The sequence below is a fragment of the Budorcas taxicolor genome, chromosome 11, assembly GCF_023091745.1.
Source record: "Budorcas taxicolor isolate Tak-1 chromosome 11, Takin1.1, whole genome shotgun sequence".
Lineage (NCBI taxonomy): Eukaryota > Metazoa > Chordata > Mammalia > Artiodactyla > Bovidae > Budorcas > Budorcas taxicolor.
In genome coordinates, this window is record NC_068920.1 from 134,307,897 (window position 1) to 134,328,308 (window position 20,412).

Below are 20,412 nucleotides of genomic sequence, written 5' to 3' on the forward strand. Positions count from 1 at the left end.
CTTTGTGCTGGTGCAATGATTTTCATTTTTTCACACTGGAAAATGGTCTACAGAAGGATAAGCAAGAGGTGGGAGACAGGAGCCACGGTGGCAGGACAGTGTCTCCTCTCCCACTTCTACCCACACTTCACAACAGAGAATCGCCACATTAATCTGTGGCACTTTTATTGGGGAAAAAGCTTTGATTGGGAGAAAAGGATTCTACTGCTAAAAAGAAAAAAAAATGATCAGAAACTGCTGACCTAAATGATCTCTTACAGTTTCTTTCATTTCTCTAAGACTATGGTTGTTAATTAATATTGGCCATTATGCTTATCAGTTTTCACACATCAGATATTGGGGCATCAAAGTGTTAAAAGACTTCGCTTGAAATGCAGGATGAGAAGATATAAAGGTTCTGAGTAAGGCATGCTACTCAACTACAGCTCTGAAGTTCCATAAACCTGACCTGATTGTATAGTAGGGTTTTGCAAAAAATACATATGTAGCTATGTATAGTAGAACCATATTTGCATCTTGTTTAATTGTAATCTGATGTTTTATTTGGCTGATGAATTACATTTTTTAAAAAGTCATAGTATCTTTCATCAAAAAGATACTGTTTTTTGCCTTCAAATAGGTAGAAAAGCATACCACAATTATTAAGCATGCCATAGTACCACAGAACAGTCCTGAAAACTGTAACTTCTTTGTGTAGCTATGTGGATATCTGTCTGAACCATTATGTTGACTATATATTTTTTTCTTCAAAATACAATGGGAGGAATCCTTAAGACTGTGTATCCCCCCCAAGAATTGGAGTAACACACCAAACAGTAGCAAGTAGCTCAGATTAATGTGCAGAGTTTGGAAAAGCCCAGAGCCTATTCTTATATTTGCTGAAGAAAATAACATGAACTCCAGGATGGGCACAGCATATTCCCTTCAACATATATTTCTCAAATATGAAACAGACTTTTCAGTAAAAACCTCATTATTGGTGATTTTTAACCAGTGGCCTCTTTTTTCCTCACCCCCCTGTGTTTGCTAAGCCTGCCATAACAAAATACCAAAGACCAGGTGGCTAAAGCAACAGAAGTTAATTTTATCACAGTCTGGAGGCTGGAGGTCCAAGATCAAGGAGTCAGCATGCCTGGTTTCACCTGAGGCTTCTCTTCTTGGCTTGCAGATGGCTGCCTTCTCACCGTGTCCTCACGCAGGCTTTTCTCTGCCTGTGCATCTCTGCTGTCTCTTTTCTGTTCAGAAGTTCTCGTCTTACAAGGACACCAATCAGATTGGAGTAGGGCCCCCATCTGACCTCATATAATCTTAATCGCCTCTTTAAAGGTGAAGTCTTTAAAGGTCCTGCCTCCAAATATGGTCATATTCTGAGGTCACTGAGAATACAGTCAACATATGAATTTGGAGGGACACGATTCAGCCCATAACACCTTTAGCTTCTTCTTAGCTTCTACTGAGAATCTCTGCTATTTTTTGTTCCTTTTTTTTTTCTTCTCAGAAGGGTAAAAGAATATTGTTATAGGAGAAGAGTATCACGGCCAGAGAGGCCCTCCTGGACACTGTTTAATGAAGTAAAAGTTGCTCAGTTGTGTCCGACTCTTTGCGACCCTGTGGGCTGTAGCCTGCCAAGCTCCTCTGTCCATGGGATTCTCCAGGCAAGAATACTGGAGTGGATTGCCATTCACTTCTCCAGGGGATCTTCCCAACCAGAGAGTGGCTTCCCTCTGAGCCACCAGGGAAGTCGTGGACACTGTTTAGTTAGAGGAATTAGCTGGTAGTGTTGAAGGTAGAAATAGAAGTTCAGAGAAGGTAACCCTAAATGTCACATACTAACACCCTCTCCTCCTCATTATTTTTTGAGACTTTTTAATATTTTATTATTAAAAATTAGTGTCTGAATGCTGTGTTCAGAAAACAAAATTCAGTGTGTTGTGTCTGTGCTTTCTCATTTAACATCTAAGGCTCTTATACTCAGAATGGTACATTTCCTGCTAATAACTCTCTTGAGTTAACTTGGTATTAGACATTTATCTTAGGAACTTCCTTGGTGACTCAGACGGTTAATAATCTGCCTGCAATGCAGGAGACCTGGGTTCAATCTCTGGGTCAGGAAGATCCCCCACAGAAGGGAATGGCAACACTCCAGTATTCTTGCCTGGAGAACTCCATGGACAGAAGAATTTCCTGCTAATCACTCTCTTGAGTTAACTTGGTTTTAGACATTTATCCTAGAGTGAATATAAATGACAAATGACATTTACAGTTTAAATAAAAATATTATTCTCTTGATGGGAGCATGTCTTAGTAGCATTTTATGTAACTGTGTATTTATATGGTCTTCCCGTAGAATGGCAAACATCAGCAGATCTCAGGCAGACTTCAAGACGTCCGACTCAGAAAGCAAACTCAGAAGACCGAGCTGGAAGTTCTGGATAAGCAGTGTGACCTGGAAATCATGGAAATCAAGCAGCTTCAACAGGAGCTTCAGGTGAATTGTCCTTCACTGTGAGCAGTTACTAATAAATAACTCTTCCTAATCTAGCGGTTTCTTGTTTTGGGGGTCCTGAACCCCTTGGAGCCTCCAGTGACCTCCTTTGTAAAAGGATAGTAGACATACACAACCTTGTGGAATATCAGGAATCTCATGGACTCCCTAAAACTCTGCCTGACACCTGGCTAAATTCTGCTTAATATTTATACGTTACCTGGGCATTTGCTACTTTGTGTTTTAAGTCCTTAATAAATACATACATAAATATATATTAAACTAAGGTTATTGTGACTACTTTTAGGAAATTTTGACCTAATGTTGTTCTTTCAGAATTGTGGTGAGAATATTATTACTAAATATGCCCTCAGGGACCTGGTAATTCTGCTCTTTATTTGTGCAGAAAAGAGACCCTGAAAGCATTTTGCATCTCGAGTCCTCTTAATCAAATGTGTTTTTCTGTAAGGACTAACAGTAATTAACATAATGTTTTTACTTTCTCACAGCAGACGTAGACAAGAGGCCAAATAACATTTCCTGTCTGATTTACACCTGCTTTCCCCCTTATCCCTGAGTTTTTGGCCCCTCATTGTTCTTCATCCTGGGGTATCATAGCCTGCTTCCACATACCATTCAGAGCAGATACCAAAGGCACCTCTTAGGCTGTGCCTGTTCTCATCCTTTAGGACATGGGAAATTGTCAGACTTCTCGACATACCCTACTAGCAAAGCTTTCTTCACCACCTTTTATTTTCAGCCAGTCTTTCGTAAATGGATTTATGTGTAAATATTAGTATTTTAAATCATGTGTGATCCCATTCTAGTTTATCTATAAGTTGTAAGCTATTTATATATTATTCTACATATTAATCCCATACTAAGTTTTACGAGTGATGAAATCATGTTTTTACATTTTCAAAAAATTCATAGACAATATTACAGAGTTTTATTCAGATATTGCTTTTTCTTTTTTAAGGAGTATCAAAATAAACTTATCTATTTGGTGCCAGAGAAGCAGTTATTAAACGAAAGAATTAAAAACATGCAGCTCAGTAACACACCTGGTAAGTCTCTAAGGTTTGTTTTGCCTCTTTTATTCTTTATTCTTTTCTGAATGTGTCAGGCATACTCTGTTACTTTTAAAAAGTAGCATCATTCTATTATAAATAACATTTTTTTGACAATAGTTAAACTTTTTTAAATAATGTGAAAATGATCACAAGTTGGGTCATTTTTAGCAGTAAAAAGTAAGTGCAAATAAAGTAACAATTGTGATCTGACTTCCTGTCTTCACACCATTTTTATTTATATATTTTAAATATTAATCAAATAAAATGTTAGATTACAGTTAAACAAGACCTCAGTTTGGCTTGAACACGATGCTATCTGTGCATTTTGGCAAGATTCTTCGCTAATTGTAGAAAGAACTGTTTATGAGGACACTTTTCTATGAAGCCAAACCTGTTGGACTCTAGGGTAATAGTGTACAGCAATGATAGGCCTAAGCAACTGGCATGCCCTTCCTGGGACTTTAAATCATCTAACTTTGTGGTTCATGAGAAGAATTTTTACCAACTTGGCCCTCTGACATCTGTGGAACAAAATATTCCAGTGTAATTTATAAGAATATAACATTTCTCTTGATTCAAGTCTCAACCAGAAAACTGAAAAGAAAAAAAATCTCTATGTTGGATAGCATGCCAATAATAGCGTAGCAGAAGAAAGATTTATTTAAAGAAAAGTAACTCTGCAAATGTGTTAAAACTAGCTAAAGTATCCTAAATGTCTCCCAGTGAGTGCCAGTTTTTCACTTTACGGCTCTTTATTACACTTCTGGTTGTTGAGGAGGTCCAATTAAGTAGAGTTATCCCTCTTCTTTGCCCAAGTTCTGAACAAGTTAAGAAATAAGGCAAAAGAGTAAGACATGAGAGACCAAAATACCACTTCATTATTAGTAAAGCTGATGTTAGATAGCATGGTTTATCTGTGAGCAGTACAGCTGCCTAATGTAAGACATTGGGTGCATGAACAAAATAGAATGCAGATTCCTGTGGGCAGTTCAACCTCAAGAAAGCAAGGGATAGGAAAGATATAGGGCCACATATGCCCGGCTCCTTATCTTGATCTCACCAATTATGTAAGAGTTAGAAAGAAGCTGGGACTGCTGTTCTCATCAAAGTTCCCTTACATGGAAGAAGCACCAGGCATAGAAAAATCAATCTTGTGAACTACTCTTACAGTGTCCCTCACCTTCCATTGATGTCTCTTCTCAGACCATCTTCCTGGAACAGGGTGCTTTCTTTTCTTGGTTATTTAAAGTGTATCAGCTCCCACCTCACCCCTCACAGGCATTCCAGAGGCAACATAAGACAGCCCTCGTGATCGGTGCAGAGTACAAAGTATGTTGTCATCCTCACTGTCAATATCTGAATTGTGAATAGGATGTAGACTGTGTCTTATTAGGGACCCAGTAGAGCTGTGCTTCTGGTAAAGCATAGATAACCATGCTATCTAACATCAGCTTTATTAATAATGAAGTGGTATTTTGGTCTCTCATGTCTTGTTCCTTTGCCTTATTTCTTAATTTGTTCAGGTTAGCTGTTATAAATTTATTAATCTTTGTTCTAGTCCAGTCCAGAATAGGAAGCTCTTATTTGGAGTTTGCAAAGTACCCAGTATCCCTTAGATTCCTCTCTCCATAAGAGTAACCATTTAAAATTATCAGCCACGCACCACGCACCATGCTAGACAATTTTCATGCATTATTTCCTTTCATCTTTACAACAACATTGTGAAGCAGTTGTTGTTATTCCCATTGTTCAATATGGAAAAACTGAGATTCAGAGGGAATAAGAAGTTACCCAAGATCCTCTCAGCTTCCCAGGTGGCACTAGTGGTAAAGAACCTGCCTGCCAGTGCAGGAGATGAAAGAGACATGGGCTCAGTTCCTAGGTTAGGAAGATCCCCTACAGGAGGGCATGACAACCCACTCCACTATTCTTGCCTGGAGAATTCCATGGACAGAGGAGGCTGGCAGGCTACAGTCCATAGCGTTTCAAAGAGTCTAACGTGACTAAGCGACTTCGTGCACACACACAAGATCATTTAATAGTAGGTTCAAATTCTTGTGTGTCTGACTCTAAAGCTCACTGCAGTACGGTGTTGCCTTCTTCAGTTATCCAACACAGAGCTCGTAGATGGATATGATCCCATTCGGTATAAAAGCACCCACTATTACTGTTGCTGAGTTTGAATACTAAGAATGAATGTTCTTTGGCTTTTATTTTTCCCAGTGCTTGTCTCCCACTAGAATAGGACCCGTGCTCATCTTTTACTTTTACCTACTGTTGAACAAAGAACAGGGCCTTGGATATAACAGATGTGTAATTTAATGATTAAATGTTTATTGAAATACTGGAAAGCTCTCAGAATTATAAAAGAATTTATCAAGGGGCCTGGATATAAAATCAGCATATAAAAATTAGTAACTTTACTATATATCAAAAGTATTTATTCAGAAAATATGGAGGAAGGTCTCACATTAGCATTCTCATTGTTAAATTAATAAAGAAAGGCACAGCCATACAATTTTACTGATTAACATAAAAGATTCCTGGATAAGTAGCTACATATTATATTCTACTCCTGAATGAACTAGCTCAACATTTTAAAGATGTTGTTTAGTTCTCTACTAATTCATCTATATATTCAGTTTAATTCAGATTTCTTTAAATGAAACTTGGCACAATAATTCACAAATTCATCTAGAAGAGAAAATACGCAAGATGGGGCAAGACATGAAAAAGTGGGAGGACGAGACTAGCCCTGTCAAATACCAAAACATAAGTTATGAAAGGTATAATACCTAAAATAATGTATGTTTGATCAAAACTAGACAAAACACTGGAACTAAATAGAGAATCTAGAAACATAGTATGTGTGTACACCTTTTGTCTCTCTAGTTATACCAGTTTGACCAGACAATAACCATTAATTATTGGTAAGTGCAAGAACTTGTGCAAAAAGTAAACTGTGTAATGTTTGTATTTCAGATTTAGGGATCAGTTTACTTCATAAAAAATCATTAGAAAAGGAAGAATTATGCCAAAGACTTAAAGAACAATTAGATGCTCTTGAAAAAGAAACTGCATCCAAGCTTTCAGAAATGGATTCATTTAACAATGAACTGAAGGTATTTATCTTCTATTATATTCATTTTTAATTTGCTGCCTCTTTACCTTCCTTATTTTGATTTAATTGAATGAATAACTAAAGCTATTATGTTTGTTATTTACATAATTTATTTTATTGTTTGAGCTACACCAGAATTGCAAGATTGTTTTTAATGTTCTCCATATATATTATAAACATTAAGTCATGTAAACATACAATTTACCATAGTTTCCAGTTTTTGATGACTGTTTTTATTGGCATCTATACATTTAAAACATAATTACCTTTGTCAGTATTAGTATTACATTAGATTTGTCAGTATGGATCTCAGCCAGAATGATCTTAAGCAAATTTGAAAATGGGAAATATGAAAAATTTTAAATAGTCCAAGTGGTAGAGGCTCTTTTAACACACTAAATTCTTTTTTTATAATTTAATTAACCTTTGTGAAATAATGCAATAACCAGTGAAATCCAAAGCATAATTTGGCACTAAAAATTTTGCATGAAAAGTAGATTCGTGACTCATTATTTGCTACAGCGGAAGAGCAGATGTCCAAAACATACACCATATGCTTCTCATTCTGTGCAGTATTAGTTGTATGCTGAAGCCATGTCTATGAAAAAAAAATATTAAAAGCTAAAAATCAGACTAATGGCACATGATGGAAATTTGGGACTAGTCTCAGTTACTCCTTTGCTAACAAAGCGTGAAGTTTTCAGAGCATAAAGTATTACAAGGTTTTTCAGGCAAATCTGTCTCTTCATTTGACTAACTTATTTAAAATAATGTTACACCAACCATAAAGTAAACAGTATGATCAAGAAAAGAAACCATGGTGGCTTCAGTGAAGGAGGGAAAATTTGAGGTGAATAATGTTAATGACACATTCTACACCAGCATATATTCTGTAGAAAAAATTTTAAAACCAAATAATTTGTCATTGATGGACAGACAAACCAACCAAGTTATCTTCCCTGCGTTATTTTTTTAATCTGTACGTAGTTTAATTGGCTTTTTATCTGCCTTATCTTACAGTGTGGGAATGTGGATGACTCTGTTCTTCAGTGCCTTTTGTCTCTGCTAAGCTGTCTCAACAACCTCTTCCTCTTACTTAAGGTTATTTTCTAATATCTAGCTCTTTTTCTTTGAGTTACTTTACTGTTTCTTTTTTTAAACACTAGACTATTCTTTGCATTTATCTGAGTATCTTTGTTTGAAATAACCTATACAATATAAACATTTTTCTTTCTGCTTGCTTAAATATCCTTCTGCTGTTTCACTGCCTGTTTGAGTCTAATGCCAGGAATCAGTAAGGTTGCCCAGAGTTCTCATGAGGAGCCCATGACACTTAGAAATATTACCTGGTTCCTTGTGAGTGAGGCTAAATGATGGGATGATTACTGATTCAATGAAAAGGGAAACTAAGGGAATGTGAGACTAAATTATTTACCCATATCACTGAAAACTACTGTTTAAAGTAAAACTTAAATACTTTCTGAGATCTAGCGCAAGGTTATGTCATGTATGTATCAGGCTGCTTCCCAGTACTATGATAAGAACCGGTAATGTAGGTGCAGCTTCGGTTTTGTCTAGTTATGAGGTCTCATATTTAGATACACTTGCACCACAGAGAAAAACGTTCAAATCATAAATAAGCAGTTCACTTTTTCATGTGTAAATAGCACAAAGAATATTTAAAATACTCAATGAATTTCTATTTAAATTTAATATAGAGTTGCTTTATATTTACCACTAGCTGAGCCTCGTAGATTTTTAAATACATTCTACTCCGTACTAAAGTGGATGGCAATAGAGCACGTAAATGTACATATACAGTGATGGCAGGAAGTAGAACTCAATTGTTACCTAAAAAAAGGTAGATGGAAAGATGATATCAGCCTTTCCTTTATGGTTATATCGTGAACGGCCAGATTATCTGACCTTAGAATGTGTGCTTCAGGTCACACACAAGTTTAAACCTGTTTCTTCATGTACACAGTGAAGTTTGATAATGGTTTGTGGACTATGCTCACACACACAAGTCTGATTCTTTGAGTTAGCATTTGATTCTCCACAGGCCTGCAGATTATTCTTGTTCCTTGTTTTACTTTCTTCCTTCCGCTTCCTGCCTTCCAACCTTTAACTGCTTGTTGATGCTTTCATCAGAGGCAATTTAGGAATCTAAAAGGAGATGAAACCTGTGCTGTCAGAGTGGTCAGGAGAGTGACTGTCTTAACAGAAAGTAAGAAAAGAGGCTTTCTGTAGCCATTAGAAATGATACAGAGCAGTCAGTCACTTTTCACTTTCCTGCACTGGAGAAGGAAATGGCAACCCACTCCAGTGTTCTTGCCTGGAGAATCCCAGGGACGGGGGGAGCCTGGTGGGCTGCCGTCTATGGGGTCACACAGAGTTGGACACGACTGAAGCGACTTGGCAGTAGTCAGTTAACTTAGTACTGGAAACTATCCATTGAATTGCCAACAAGGAGACCTTTGAAGACCTTTTTGAGAGTGTCATCTCAGTTGAGTGACCACCAGAAGCTGGATTGCTGTAGATCAGGAATGAATGGGAGCCGAGGAGGGGTGGAGTGAGTGGGGAAAGCTTTAGGAGAGTGAAAAGAGAGCATGGAGAAAAAGAAAGCATTAGTTAAAAAGAGAGCATTGGGGTTTTTTGGTTTAAGAAAGACAACAAAGGATACAAAGTTTTAGTTATGCAAGATGGAAAAATTGTGAAATCCAATGCACAGCATAGTGACTATGAACTATAGTTAGCGAATTTGAACTGTACAATACAATATTGTTAAGAGGATAGGTCTTAAACATTCTCAGGAAAGAAAAAAAGAGGGAGAGAAGACAGGGAGGGAGGAAATGAGGAGAGGGAATGGTAACTATATGGAGAAATGAATATGTTAATTAGCTTGATTAGGGTGATCATTTCACAGTGTATATGTATATTAAAATAAGTTGCATACCTTAAATATATAGTTTTTATTTACCAGTTATACTTTATAATAAAGCTGAAAAGTAAAAGAATAATTGGGGCCACGCTTGAAAGTGGTATCACCTTTTTGTGCAGCAAATGGATTCATGAGGAATGGATAGTTTTTGTTAGGACAGAAGCATGAAATGGAGAAAATTGAGCTTTTGGGGTAACTAACCATATCCATCAGAGGGTCTTAATTGCCTACTCAAGCCAAATATTTTATTGCTGCATTCTCAACACCTAGAACAGGGCATGGAACATCATGGGTGGCAGTACATACTTGCTGAATGGATGAATGGTTTTGAATGTTCTCAGTCAGAAGATAGGCAGCATTTAGAGTTATTATTGGTATAGAGTTTATAAGAAAAAAGTGGAAAGAAATTAGTCAAAACCAGTAGGAAACCATATATCCCAGATTTTAAGAACACTTCTCATTTCATGTAATTTATTCTTTTAAGTAAAGGCTACTTTTTTCATTCAAAAAAGGAAAGGAAAGACTTGAAGGCGATAGTAAAGAGAGAGGGAGGGAGGGAGGAGAAAAGTGAGAGATTGAGACTTTGAAAGTGGTGATAATTGATGGAATAAAGTTCCAGGGAAGCAGATTAAGATATAATCTTGTTCTTCAAGATAAAAAGAATACTTCCAGTATAGCATATGGGGATAAGATAGGCATGAAGTCAGTTAAATTTGTTGGTGGAGAGTAGGAAGCTGACAGCTTCAAAACTTAAAATCAGAAGCAAGTTAGATCGTTGCAAGAAATCATGAATAGTTGAGGACATGGAATAACTCGAGACTAGAAGGAGATGGATCAGATGTAGGAAGGTTTAATGCTTTGGAGATGGAAAGATGAGGGAGATCCAGTCTGGCTTAATGTAGCAAGATTATTGGCTGGTAGTGAGGAGAATGAATGGAAGATTGGGAAATTTCAGGAGAGAAAAGTAGCCATGAAATAATACATCTCAGTGTGGTTAGAGGGTGCAAGTTTAGTAGAGGAAAGCAGTCCACATCCTGAGCAATGTTGAATGCCTATTCACAGTTGGAGTTCATGAATTTAAAAAAGAAACAGCATGACTAATTGTCTTTTTTCTCTCCACCAAAGTTCAGCTGCTTGTATGTAAGCACAGAAAAGGGTAATGACATAGATTCATAGATTTAAACAGGTTTGAGGTTTTAATAGACATGGGCAGAGAAGGACGAACAAGGGAGCTGCAGATCTTAACAAAGTAATTATGATAAAAATGAATTCTGACATATGTTCTGAACATGAAGGGATATGAAAAGAGGAATGGTTGTTGATGGAAAAGAGAGGATAATGGGGTCAGCAGAGCAGAGGTCCCAGAGAGGTTGAAAAACTGTTGAAATGGATGCATCAGATATAAGAAAAGCTTGAAGGATAAGAACTTATGTTTGGAAAATGGGATACTGATCAATGGTAGTTTTCTTTGAGATGATGACAAGATATAATGCAAGTGATAGATCAAATGAACCCCGCCCCCCCAGAAAAAGAGGTCATCATTGAGGAGATCAGCCTGAATTTAGGTTTTGATGGGGTTATCTATGTGGATGTCAAAGCTTGGGAGAATAATGAAAATGAATGAGTGAGGAGCAGTGACCAGGTGATTGATAGATGACAGTAAAGAGGAAGGGGAGGGTGGAACTGCTGGATGGTATTCTGAGCCTCAGAAGCACGGAATTTGTACGAGTGAGGAGAAATAGTCATCTCAAAAAGGCAATGAAGAGCAACAAGAATACTCAGGCCAGAAACCCAGTCAGTCATATTTACTGTTACCTCAGGCCAGAAACCAGGCAAACAGCCCTCAGCCAGGCAGTCATATTTACTATCACCAGAATGGCATGACTGACGTTACGCGTCTCCTGATAGGATGCACTGAGAAAGACACATCACTTCTGTGCTGCTTTTGCCAAAAATATTTCATCTGTGTAAATGTAAGGAAATAATTAGGCAAACCCAAATTGTGGTTTGGTCTATAATATACTAACCCACACACTAGAAATGTGAATCTCATTAAAAAATGGAGGAGACCTCACAACAATGAAACAAAGTGTATGGTCCTTGATTGGATAGTGGATCTAAAAAAAAAAAAAGACTTATTAAGGACAGTGTTTACATGATTGGGGACATTTTTGGAATAAGAGTTCTGTATTAAGTAATATTACTATGTCACTATCAACATTGACAATAGTTATGTGGAATAATGAAGTTCTAGGGGCTGAAAGCATCAGTGTGCAACTTAGTCAGACTTTTTGTAAATCTGAAAATTTTCAAAAAGAAAAATTTAGAGTTGCAAAATGTTGTCAAATGTTTATGAGAATGAAATAGTAGTTTAAGTCTATTTTTAAGTTACAGCCAAACATTGGGAAATGAAGAGGAGATGTGGGATAGTATAAATGAGCAGATTCCTCATATTTCATACTAGGAGTCAATAATTATTTTCTAATTCATAAATCAAGCTGTACTAATAATAGATAAGATTATTACAGGCTTTCTCTGTGACTGGCATTGTCCTAAATGTTTTACTTATATTAATTTATTTAATCCTTAACATTATCCCTGTGATATACCTTCTATTATTGGTTCACATTTCACATAGAAGTAAATTAAGCTGCCCAGAGTCACACAGATAGCAAAAAGAAATTCAACCCAGAGAGTCAGGATTTGACCTTAAATGGTTATGTTAGGAAAAAAATGAAAATTTATTAGCTAAGTGTTCAATTTAAGAAGCTAAAAAAAGACTAGCATAATAAAGGAGGAAAAAAGTAGAAGGAAATAGTGAAATAGAACACATATATTTAATAGAGCTAATAAAACCAAATTTTTACTTTTATAGATTAAAAAAATTAACAAACCTTTGGCAAGACATTTTTAAAAGGAAGTAAAAATAAAGTTAGGAGTAAAAAGGAAAAATAACTGAATACATTACAAACAATAAGAGGGAATATTATGATGGATTTTGCATATAAATATAAAAACAGGTGAACAAATTATAATTTGTTAACACTGATTCAAGAAAAAAATAGGTAGTTCTGTTGTCATGAAATATTTTAATTCTGTAGTGTAAAATCTCCTCTAAAAGAGAGTCCAGACCTGGAATTTTACTGACAGAATAAATAACTCCAATTTTATACATCTGTTTCAAAATATAGAAGAGAGAGTATTCCCAACTTAATCACATGAAACTATCATAAACCTCATAATTTGATAATAGTGTGAGAAAGGATCATTATAGATCAATTTAGCATAGAGGCAAAAATTCTAAATAATATTGAAAAGTTGAATATGGAAATTTATAAGACAGCTACTCAGCTATGACCAAGTGGGATTTAACTTATCCAGGCAAAGATGATTTGATATGTAAAAATGTTTTACTGTAATTTGCCATATAAACAGGTTGAAGGAGAAAAACAATTGCTCATCTCTCTAAATGCAGAAAAGGTATTTGATAAAATTTAGCACCTATTTATGATTAAGAAATGAAAAAGTTATTAGCATACTGCTGCTGCTAAGTCGCTTCAGTCGTGTCCGACTCCTCTGTGCGACCCCACAGACGGCAGCCCACCAGGCTCCTCCGTCCATGGGATTTTCCAGGCAAGAGTACTGGAGTTGGGTGCCAGTGCGTTCTCCAGTTAGCATTCTAGGAACAGAAGAAAACTTCCTTAACTTGAAAAGAATGAGCTATTGTTCTGTTAAGATAGAGAACAGCTCTGTTCGTAAATGCAAATTGTTTACTTGTTTTCAGTTAATTGATAGATTATTTTTAAAATCAAAGTATACTTATTTTACAGTGTTGTGTTAATTTATGCTGTCCTACAAAGTGATAGTTAACTATTAGATTTAACCAGGACCTCCTAGAAGCATAACTTAACTCAGAGGAGTGAGTCTAATGATACTTTCTAGGATCATTGTAACTCAGGTAGAGGAAATGTTTTTGGCAAGCCCCGTGGTACTTGTCACATCTTACTAATATGCATAGACTATGGTTTATGTACGGTTAAGAGTGCAGGCAGTGCAGGAGACCTGGGTTCTATCCCTGGATCTGGAAGATCCCCTGGAGGAGGGCCTGGCCACCCACTCCAGTATTCTTGCCTGGAGGATTCCATGGACAGAGGAGCCTGCAGGCCACAGTCCATGGGGTCACAGAGAGTCACGCATAACTGAGTGACTTACCTTACCTTACCTACGGTTTATGTATTTTCATTCACCCAGTAAATACTAACTAAATAACTATAGTCTACCAGGCTCTCTCTTGGCTGGGATTATCTTGATGAAAGACAGTCCTGTTGTCAGGAAACTCACTCCAGTGGAGAGACAGTCATACAGTTGGAAGATGCTGCCTGTGATAGGAGAATGCACATAATGCCTTGCAGAGCGCAAAGAAGCTCGTTAATTCTGACACAGGAGGAATGGCTGATGCAGGAAGACTTGGACCAGTATTTTTTTTTTAACTTTTATTTATTTATTTGGCTGGTCTTAGTTTTGGCATACAGGATCTAGTTCCCTCATCAGGAATTGAACCCTGCTCCCTTGCACTGGGAGCGTGGAGTCTTAGCCTCTGGACCACCAGAGTACTCCCTGGAACAACATTTTAAAGGACAAGTTAGAGGGCTAGCCTTGCAACCGTATTAAGATCAGACATTTATTTGGCTCCTCTCCACTTTGCTTTTAAACTTAAAATTCTCCTTTTTACAACTTCAGCCAGTAATATAGCTAATATTTATTAAGGACGCACTCAGTGCCCTGCACTATTGTAAGCACTTTATGTGTGTTAACCCATTCAGTTCTCATAGCAATGCTGTGGGGCATGTACTGTAATTAACCTCATTGTACAGATGAGGAGACTGTGAGGTTTCCTATGGTTACTCAGCCAGTCACTGCCAGAGCCTGATTCAGATCTTGGGGGTCTTATTCCAGACCAATGCTCCTGAAGTCCTTTCACTAAACCAGGCTACTTCTCCATAGCATGTAACCACGGTAGTCTTCTGCTTTTCAGTAGAATCTAGAGGAAGGTGCAACAGAGAGAACTGAGATCTGTAAGAGAGAGAGCTGAGAGCTGTGAAAACTTTGCTGTGAATGGTGGTAGTTGTATTATTATTGCCTTAAGTCTTGATCTTAGACATTTTGGACATACTCTCTGGATACCACATTTACTCAGTCTAGTTAAAAGGGTTCATCTATAAAATATTTTTCTTTCTGAAAAGAAATAGAGCTTAGGCTGCTTTCCTTTGTTTGCTCATGACTTGGAGTTTTTGTTTTTGTGTATAGATAGATGCCCCAAGACATCTTTTACCAAAAAATTCTATCTAACTGTGGTCTAAGCTCCCACCTTTGCTGTGAAGCTTTCTTTGTTTACTTTAGGTTTTTGTGGTAGTTTCCTTGTTTTTGGCGTTTTTTCTTCTTCCTTATCCCAGCCTTTTTCTACCATCTTGTTCAGGATTCTATAGATTCCAAGTAAAAGAAATTTAGTTGTATACCCGTGGTGGATTCATGTTGATGTATGGCAAAACCAATACAATATTGTAAAGTAATTAGGCTCCAATTGAATAAATTTAAAATAAAAATTTTTTTTTAATGCAAAAAAAAAAAGTATGTTTGTGGAGTCCCACTACAATATATGGCTTTCCTGAAATTCCATATGAACTTAAGATGGTTTCAATATTCATCCATCTATAAAGCAGTGTGACAATATTCTTTACATATAGATATTTTATTTTTACCTTTAGTTAAGTAATAAAAGCATACTTTATCCCAGTTCTGTCTTGTACTAGTATTATGATATTGGGCATACAAAACTTCTCTGTGCCTCAGTTTCCTTATTTTTAAAGCAAGTATGATAATTGTATCTTCCTCAGAGATCTTTTGTGCAAATATTGTGTTGTAAAGCAAGTGATAATTAAATATTTGCTGTGTTTATTACTTAGAAAAAAACAAAAAAAACAAAATAGTTAAGCTAAAAAGAGTGGTAATTGGAAGAATCCTAGGACTGCTAACTGAATCAGTAGAAGGGGCAGTTCCTAGACATGGGAGTGAAGTCAGAGATTTGGTTCCCCAGCACTCCTTGCTCCACCTCTCCCTAATCTTTGCTTCTCTCTTTCCTGTGTTGACTTCATTTCTACCCCTGATGGCCTCACTAGGAAATGGGGCAGCCCCAGGTTTACCTTACCCTCACTTTAATGAGTTTAGTGAGGAAAAGGCTTCTTTCTCCCCTCCTCAGTATATCTGAATCCTGGGAAGGGATTGTGGCCCAGCTTGGATCACGTGCATGTCCTTTGCACCAGTCATTCTTACCAGGGGAGTGAGGTGCTGTGATTGTTAAGATCACGTGACCACACTTGGGTGGAAGTGGGAGGAGCACTGAGGGTGAGAGACTCCTCAAAAACCACATAGAAGGGTGGCTTCCAGAGGGTGAAGCAACTTCCCCAAAGGGGGAAGAGGATGTTAGTAGAGAAGGGGACGGGGTGCTGAGTGGATAATCACAGGTTTCTGCTAAGACACTCAACTATATTCCAGATTTGGCACTTTTCTCTACTTTGAGGCTGAATTCTTTGAAGACAAGGACTATAGACTCAGGAGTCAGATGGTCTTGGATTGGATCCCCTGTGAATCTTTATAGCATTTTGCACAGAACTAGATGCTCAATAAACATTTAATTCCTGTTTAATACTTTTCATTATTTTGACCCACTCTAGTCATGGTTTTAGGTAGACGTTATCTTTTCTATTTTAGTTATTAAATTATTTAAATTAAATAAATATTGCATAGTTTATTAAATAATTACTTCTGTGTTTAGTTCAATATCTGACCAGATAAAAGTTATGGGTAACTTGGTTCAACTACACATTTCAAAACTATGACTGAACAAAATTCCTCTTCAAATGTTGTAACAAGCAAACTGTTTTCCCTGAATTTTTATTGGATTGCTTTTCTATTGAAAATGAAATACCAAATCAAATACTTGGCTTGTAAAAGATTTTTGTTCCTTAGGAATGAATTAGTATAAAAGCAGTTGATTTTAACATACATTTGTCCTCAGTGGCTATATACCTTCAGTACTTAATGTATTCAAGATTTTTTTAAATCATCTTTTTTAAGACTTTTAATCTTTTTTACTTTAGTTTAACTTGCTTTATGATTTTTATCTTTAAATGCAGTTGCCACATTTTTATGTAAGGCAAAAGTATTTAAATCCATGCCATATTAACTTTCTATTTTCTCCTTAGGAACTGAGAGAAAGCTACAATACACAGCAGTTAGCCATTGAACAGCTTTATAAGATCAAACGTGACAAACTGAGGGAAATTGAAAGAAAAAGATCAGAGTTAATACAGAAAAAGAAACTAGAAGATGAGGCTACAAGGTAATGTAATTGATAAATTTATTATACTATATTGCTACTAAAATTCTAATTATTGTTGCCCATATCTTTAGTTTGACTATGAATAATATACGGTGAATAAAGTTATTATCCTAAGATGCTAATTAGATTCTAAAGTTTAGAAGTTTAGTCCTTCTTTTGTGGACTGAGTTTATAGTAACCAATGGTAAATGTCCCCTTAGTGAAAACTACAGGCTTTGGAGTTCAACCTGGGTTATCTTGATCTACCAATTACCATCTGAATGACCTTGGTTAAGTCACTTTACCTTTTGGAACCTCAGTTTTTACCATCTGAAAAATAGAAACAGTAATGCATACCTCATAGCTAATTCAGAATTAAATAAGATTAAAGAGCCAAGTATAATGTTTAGCAGGTAATAAGCACTCATTATTTTTGTCTCTCCATAGTAAATCTATTACTGTTTCCTGAGAAATCATAAAAACCAAATACTTAATTTTATAGAGTGTAATACTGAGTGTAGAAATACCATGTTGATAACAGTTTTGTTTGTATATATCTGGGCTACATCACCTGCCTACATTTGTAGCAAAGAAAAGTGAGACAGTTGTGTATCTGAAGCATAGAGCCATTCATTTAGAGACTTCACATGACTTTTTTTCTATCGGTAAGATTCTACTTCTGATACGTTCCTATGTTTCTCCTAAGTTCTCTAGTGTCAGAAATTATAATTAACAAATATCAACACGCCAGCATTTCTTTACCCTGGAGAAGAGTAGAAGAGTAATGTCCATAAAATAGCTACTGGGAAGACAAGAAAGACACATTACCATATAGCAGGCCTCTTTTCTTACTAACTTCAGAATAACTACCTCAGCACATTTTTATTTAGTGGTCACTGTTGACTGTGATGCAGGTAAACTCTGGGTTACTCCTTGTCTCTAGATTCCTCATAATTCTAGTAGGGGATTCAGACAGCTAAGCAAATAGCTGTAACATTTTTTACTCCAAGACTCATACTTTTGTGACTCCCTAGCAAGAGATGCTGGAGAAGGCAATGGCAGCCCACTCCAATACTCTTGCCTGGAGAATCCCAGGGACGGTGGAGCCTGGTGGGCTGCACAGAGTCGCATGGGGACTATGTGACTATGGAAGGTAGTCGCATAGTCTCCATGGAAGGTAGTCACATGGGGACTATGGGGTCGCGCAGTCGGACACGACTGAAGCGACTTAGCAGCAGCAGAGGCAGTCAAGTTTAAATTAAGGAGGTTTTTATCTGCCACCTAACTTGTGCCGCATTGTGTGCCACAAGGGAACTGTGCAATGGGTGCACCACTAGTCACTGTGCTAGGATTTGTTGACACAGGCAAGTACCTTTATATCTCTCCATCATTGCTCATGGTTCCTTTCAGCCCAGTAGACCATATTAGCAATACACATTTTCATTTTATTCACCATCTTCACACGTTATCCTAGTTTAATAGAGGGAAGCAATCAGAACGTGTAGGATTGGTTCAGAGCTGGGTCTTAATACTATATCTTGACTTCTTGGCCACTTGCCCAGCTATGTTGCCTTCTCACCCAAAGCTATTGGTAATAGTCAGGTTTTCCCATTGTAGGTCTGGTCTCTTTGCCTTTCATCCAACTTTTGAAACATCTTCTGGCCCTGGACCAGTTTCTCATCCACAAACTTAGAAACTACCAAAATTTAATTTTATATTCTCTTAACTCTCACGTCTTTTCTTTATCTCAATAAACATTTGGCAAGTACTCTGATGGTGGTGTTCATAATGCTATGGCAGTTTAAATGAAGGTAGGTTGCATCATCCTAGACATGAGAGTCTGTCAGGGAACATTACCAAGGAACTAGGAAAGGGAATATTGGTGGGAATTAAGTCAAGACTGCTAGAGACGCATACTTCTGAAAGGAGAAGTAGATGTCAGTTACAGAAAATGCTAGAGAAAGCACTCTGCAAAGTGTTAGAGGGTGTAGGAGGGTTTGCAGAGGGTTGAGTGGAAGCTAGTTGTGTGATAATGAACCAGGAGTATGAGGTGTAAGATATTTGGGGGATGAGGAGAATTCATGACTAAGTGGGTCTACAGTTTTTAAAATTATCTAGGATTTCCAAATTCTTCCAGGAATTATAGGAATAGAGATACAGAATTAAGCCAAGACTTTCACCTTCGTGGGGCATAAGTGTCCCCCAAAACCCAGGATGCATCAGTCACAATCATCACAGCCCCTGAGAGAGTATGCTGAGGCTTGAAGAAGGTGTTAAATTTGGTGGTGACTGCCCTGCCTTCAGTAAGATCGTCAAAAGTATGTGCAGGAAGAACTGTGGTGAGCATTAATTCTGTATGACCACAGGTCGTCTTGACTAGCTAGAAACCAAGCTGCAGCTGTATCAAATGTCACAGAAACTTGTACAGAAGCGTAGACCTCTCAAGGAAAAATGATCTGTTAACCAAAATCTAACAAATGAAAAAGACTTTTAATTGATAATATAGGAAGTAATCTGTCTGTCCAGAAGCATTTCCTATTTTCGTAGCAATGACTAAATCCCGAAAACAGGGATTAGCTAGGATAGTGAGAGTAAGAGTTTGACAGCAGTCCTGGTGGAGAATCTAGAGAGAAGGGAAGAAGGAAGTTTAAATACAGTTTTTATATTTGTTTTCTGATTAGTTCCATTTCCATTTTTTTCCACTTTTTTCCCCTTGGGTTTGGGAGATTGGCTGGCAGGAAGAAATCTGAGAGTGTGAGAGATTGTTAGTCATACACTTCAGCTCATCTCTTTGTCCATAGTTTCTCTCTTGATTGATTGACTAATTGGTTTTCTCCTTCAGCCCTGATTCCCCATGGTTTCTCCACTCCCCCCCGACATGTCTTTGCTGTATGTAATAAATACGTAATTATGTTTAAAATTATATTTATATAAGAAATATTAATTTTTCTTCTGTTAGGAAGATCTATTATATTTTTATTTTGCGTAAAAGAAATTTAGGACATTATGCGAACTTCTTCTTTTTTATAAAGGAAAGCAAAACAAGGAAAAGAAAACTTATGGAAAGAAAATCTTAGAAAGGAGGAAGAAGAAAAACAAAAACGACTCCAAGAAGAAAAAGCACAGGAAAAAGTTCAAGAAGTGGAGCGGAAAGCTGAGGAGAAACAAAGTAAGGATAAGGATAAAAACAATTGGTTTGATTTTTCTGAAACAGAGCAACAGAAGCAACAAGAAAAAAAATTCTAATGAGGCAAAAAGAAGAAGAAAATTTAAATGGATGCTAATTCTTTTTCTAAATTAAACTTGGATGAGAAGTATGTAGTCTTAACTAAAACAGATTGAGGGTAGAAATCTTAAAATGACACAAAGAAAAGAAAGTAGTCGTCACTACCAAGGCATAAACCTGGACCCAGT

General features: G+C 36.9%; 1 protein-coding gene across 1 annotated transcript in view; it reads left to right on the plus strand.

Moving 5' to 3' along the window:
* Nucleotides 1-20,412, plus strand: part of ITSN2 (intersectin 2) — an 84,640-nt gene that overhangs the window by 13,617 nt on the left and 50,611 nt on the right. The window contains exons 13-18 of the mRNA XM_052648268.1: nucleotides 2,348-2,488; nucleotides 3,465-3,552; nucleotides 6,541-6,680; nucleotides 7,700-7,780; nucleotides 16,883-17,019; nucleotides 20,031-20,167. Coding sequence (XP_052504228.1) covers nucleotides 2,348-2,488; nucleotides 3,465-3,552; nucleotides 6,541-6,680; nucleotides 7,700-7,780; nucleotides 16,883-17,019; nucleotides 20,031-20,167 — 724 coding nt within the window. The remainder of the gene's footprint in view (nucleotides 1-2,347; nucleotides 2,489-3,464; nucleotides 3,553-6,540; nucleotides 6,681-7,699; nucleotides 7,781-16,882; nucleotides 17,020-20,030; nucleotides 20,168-20,412) is intronic.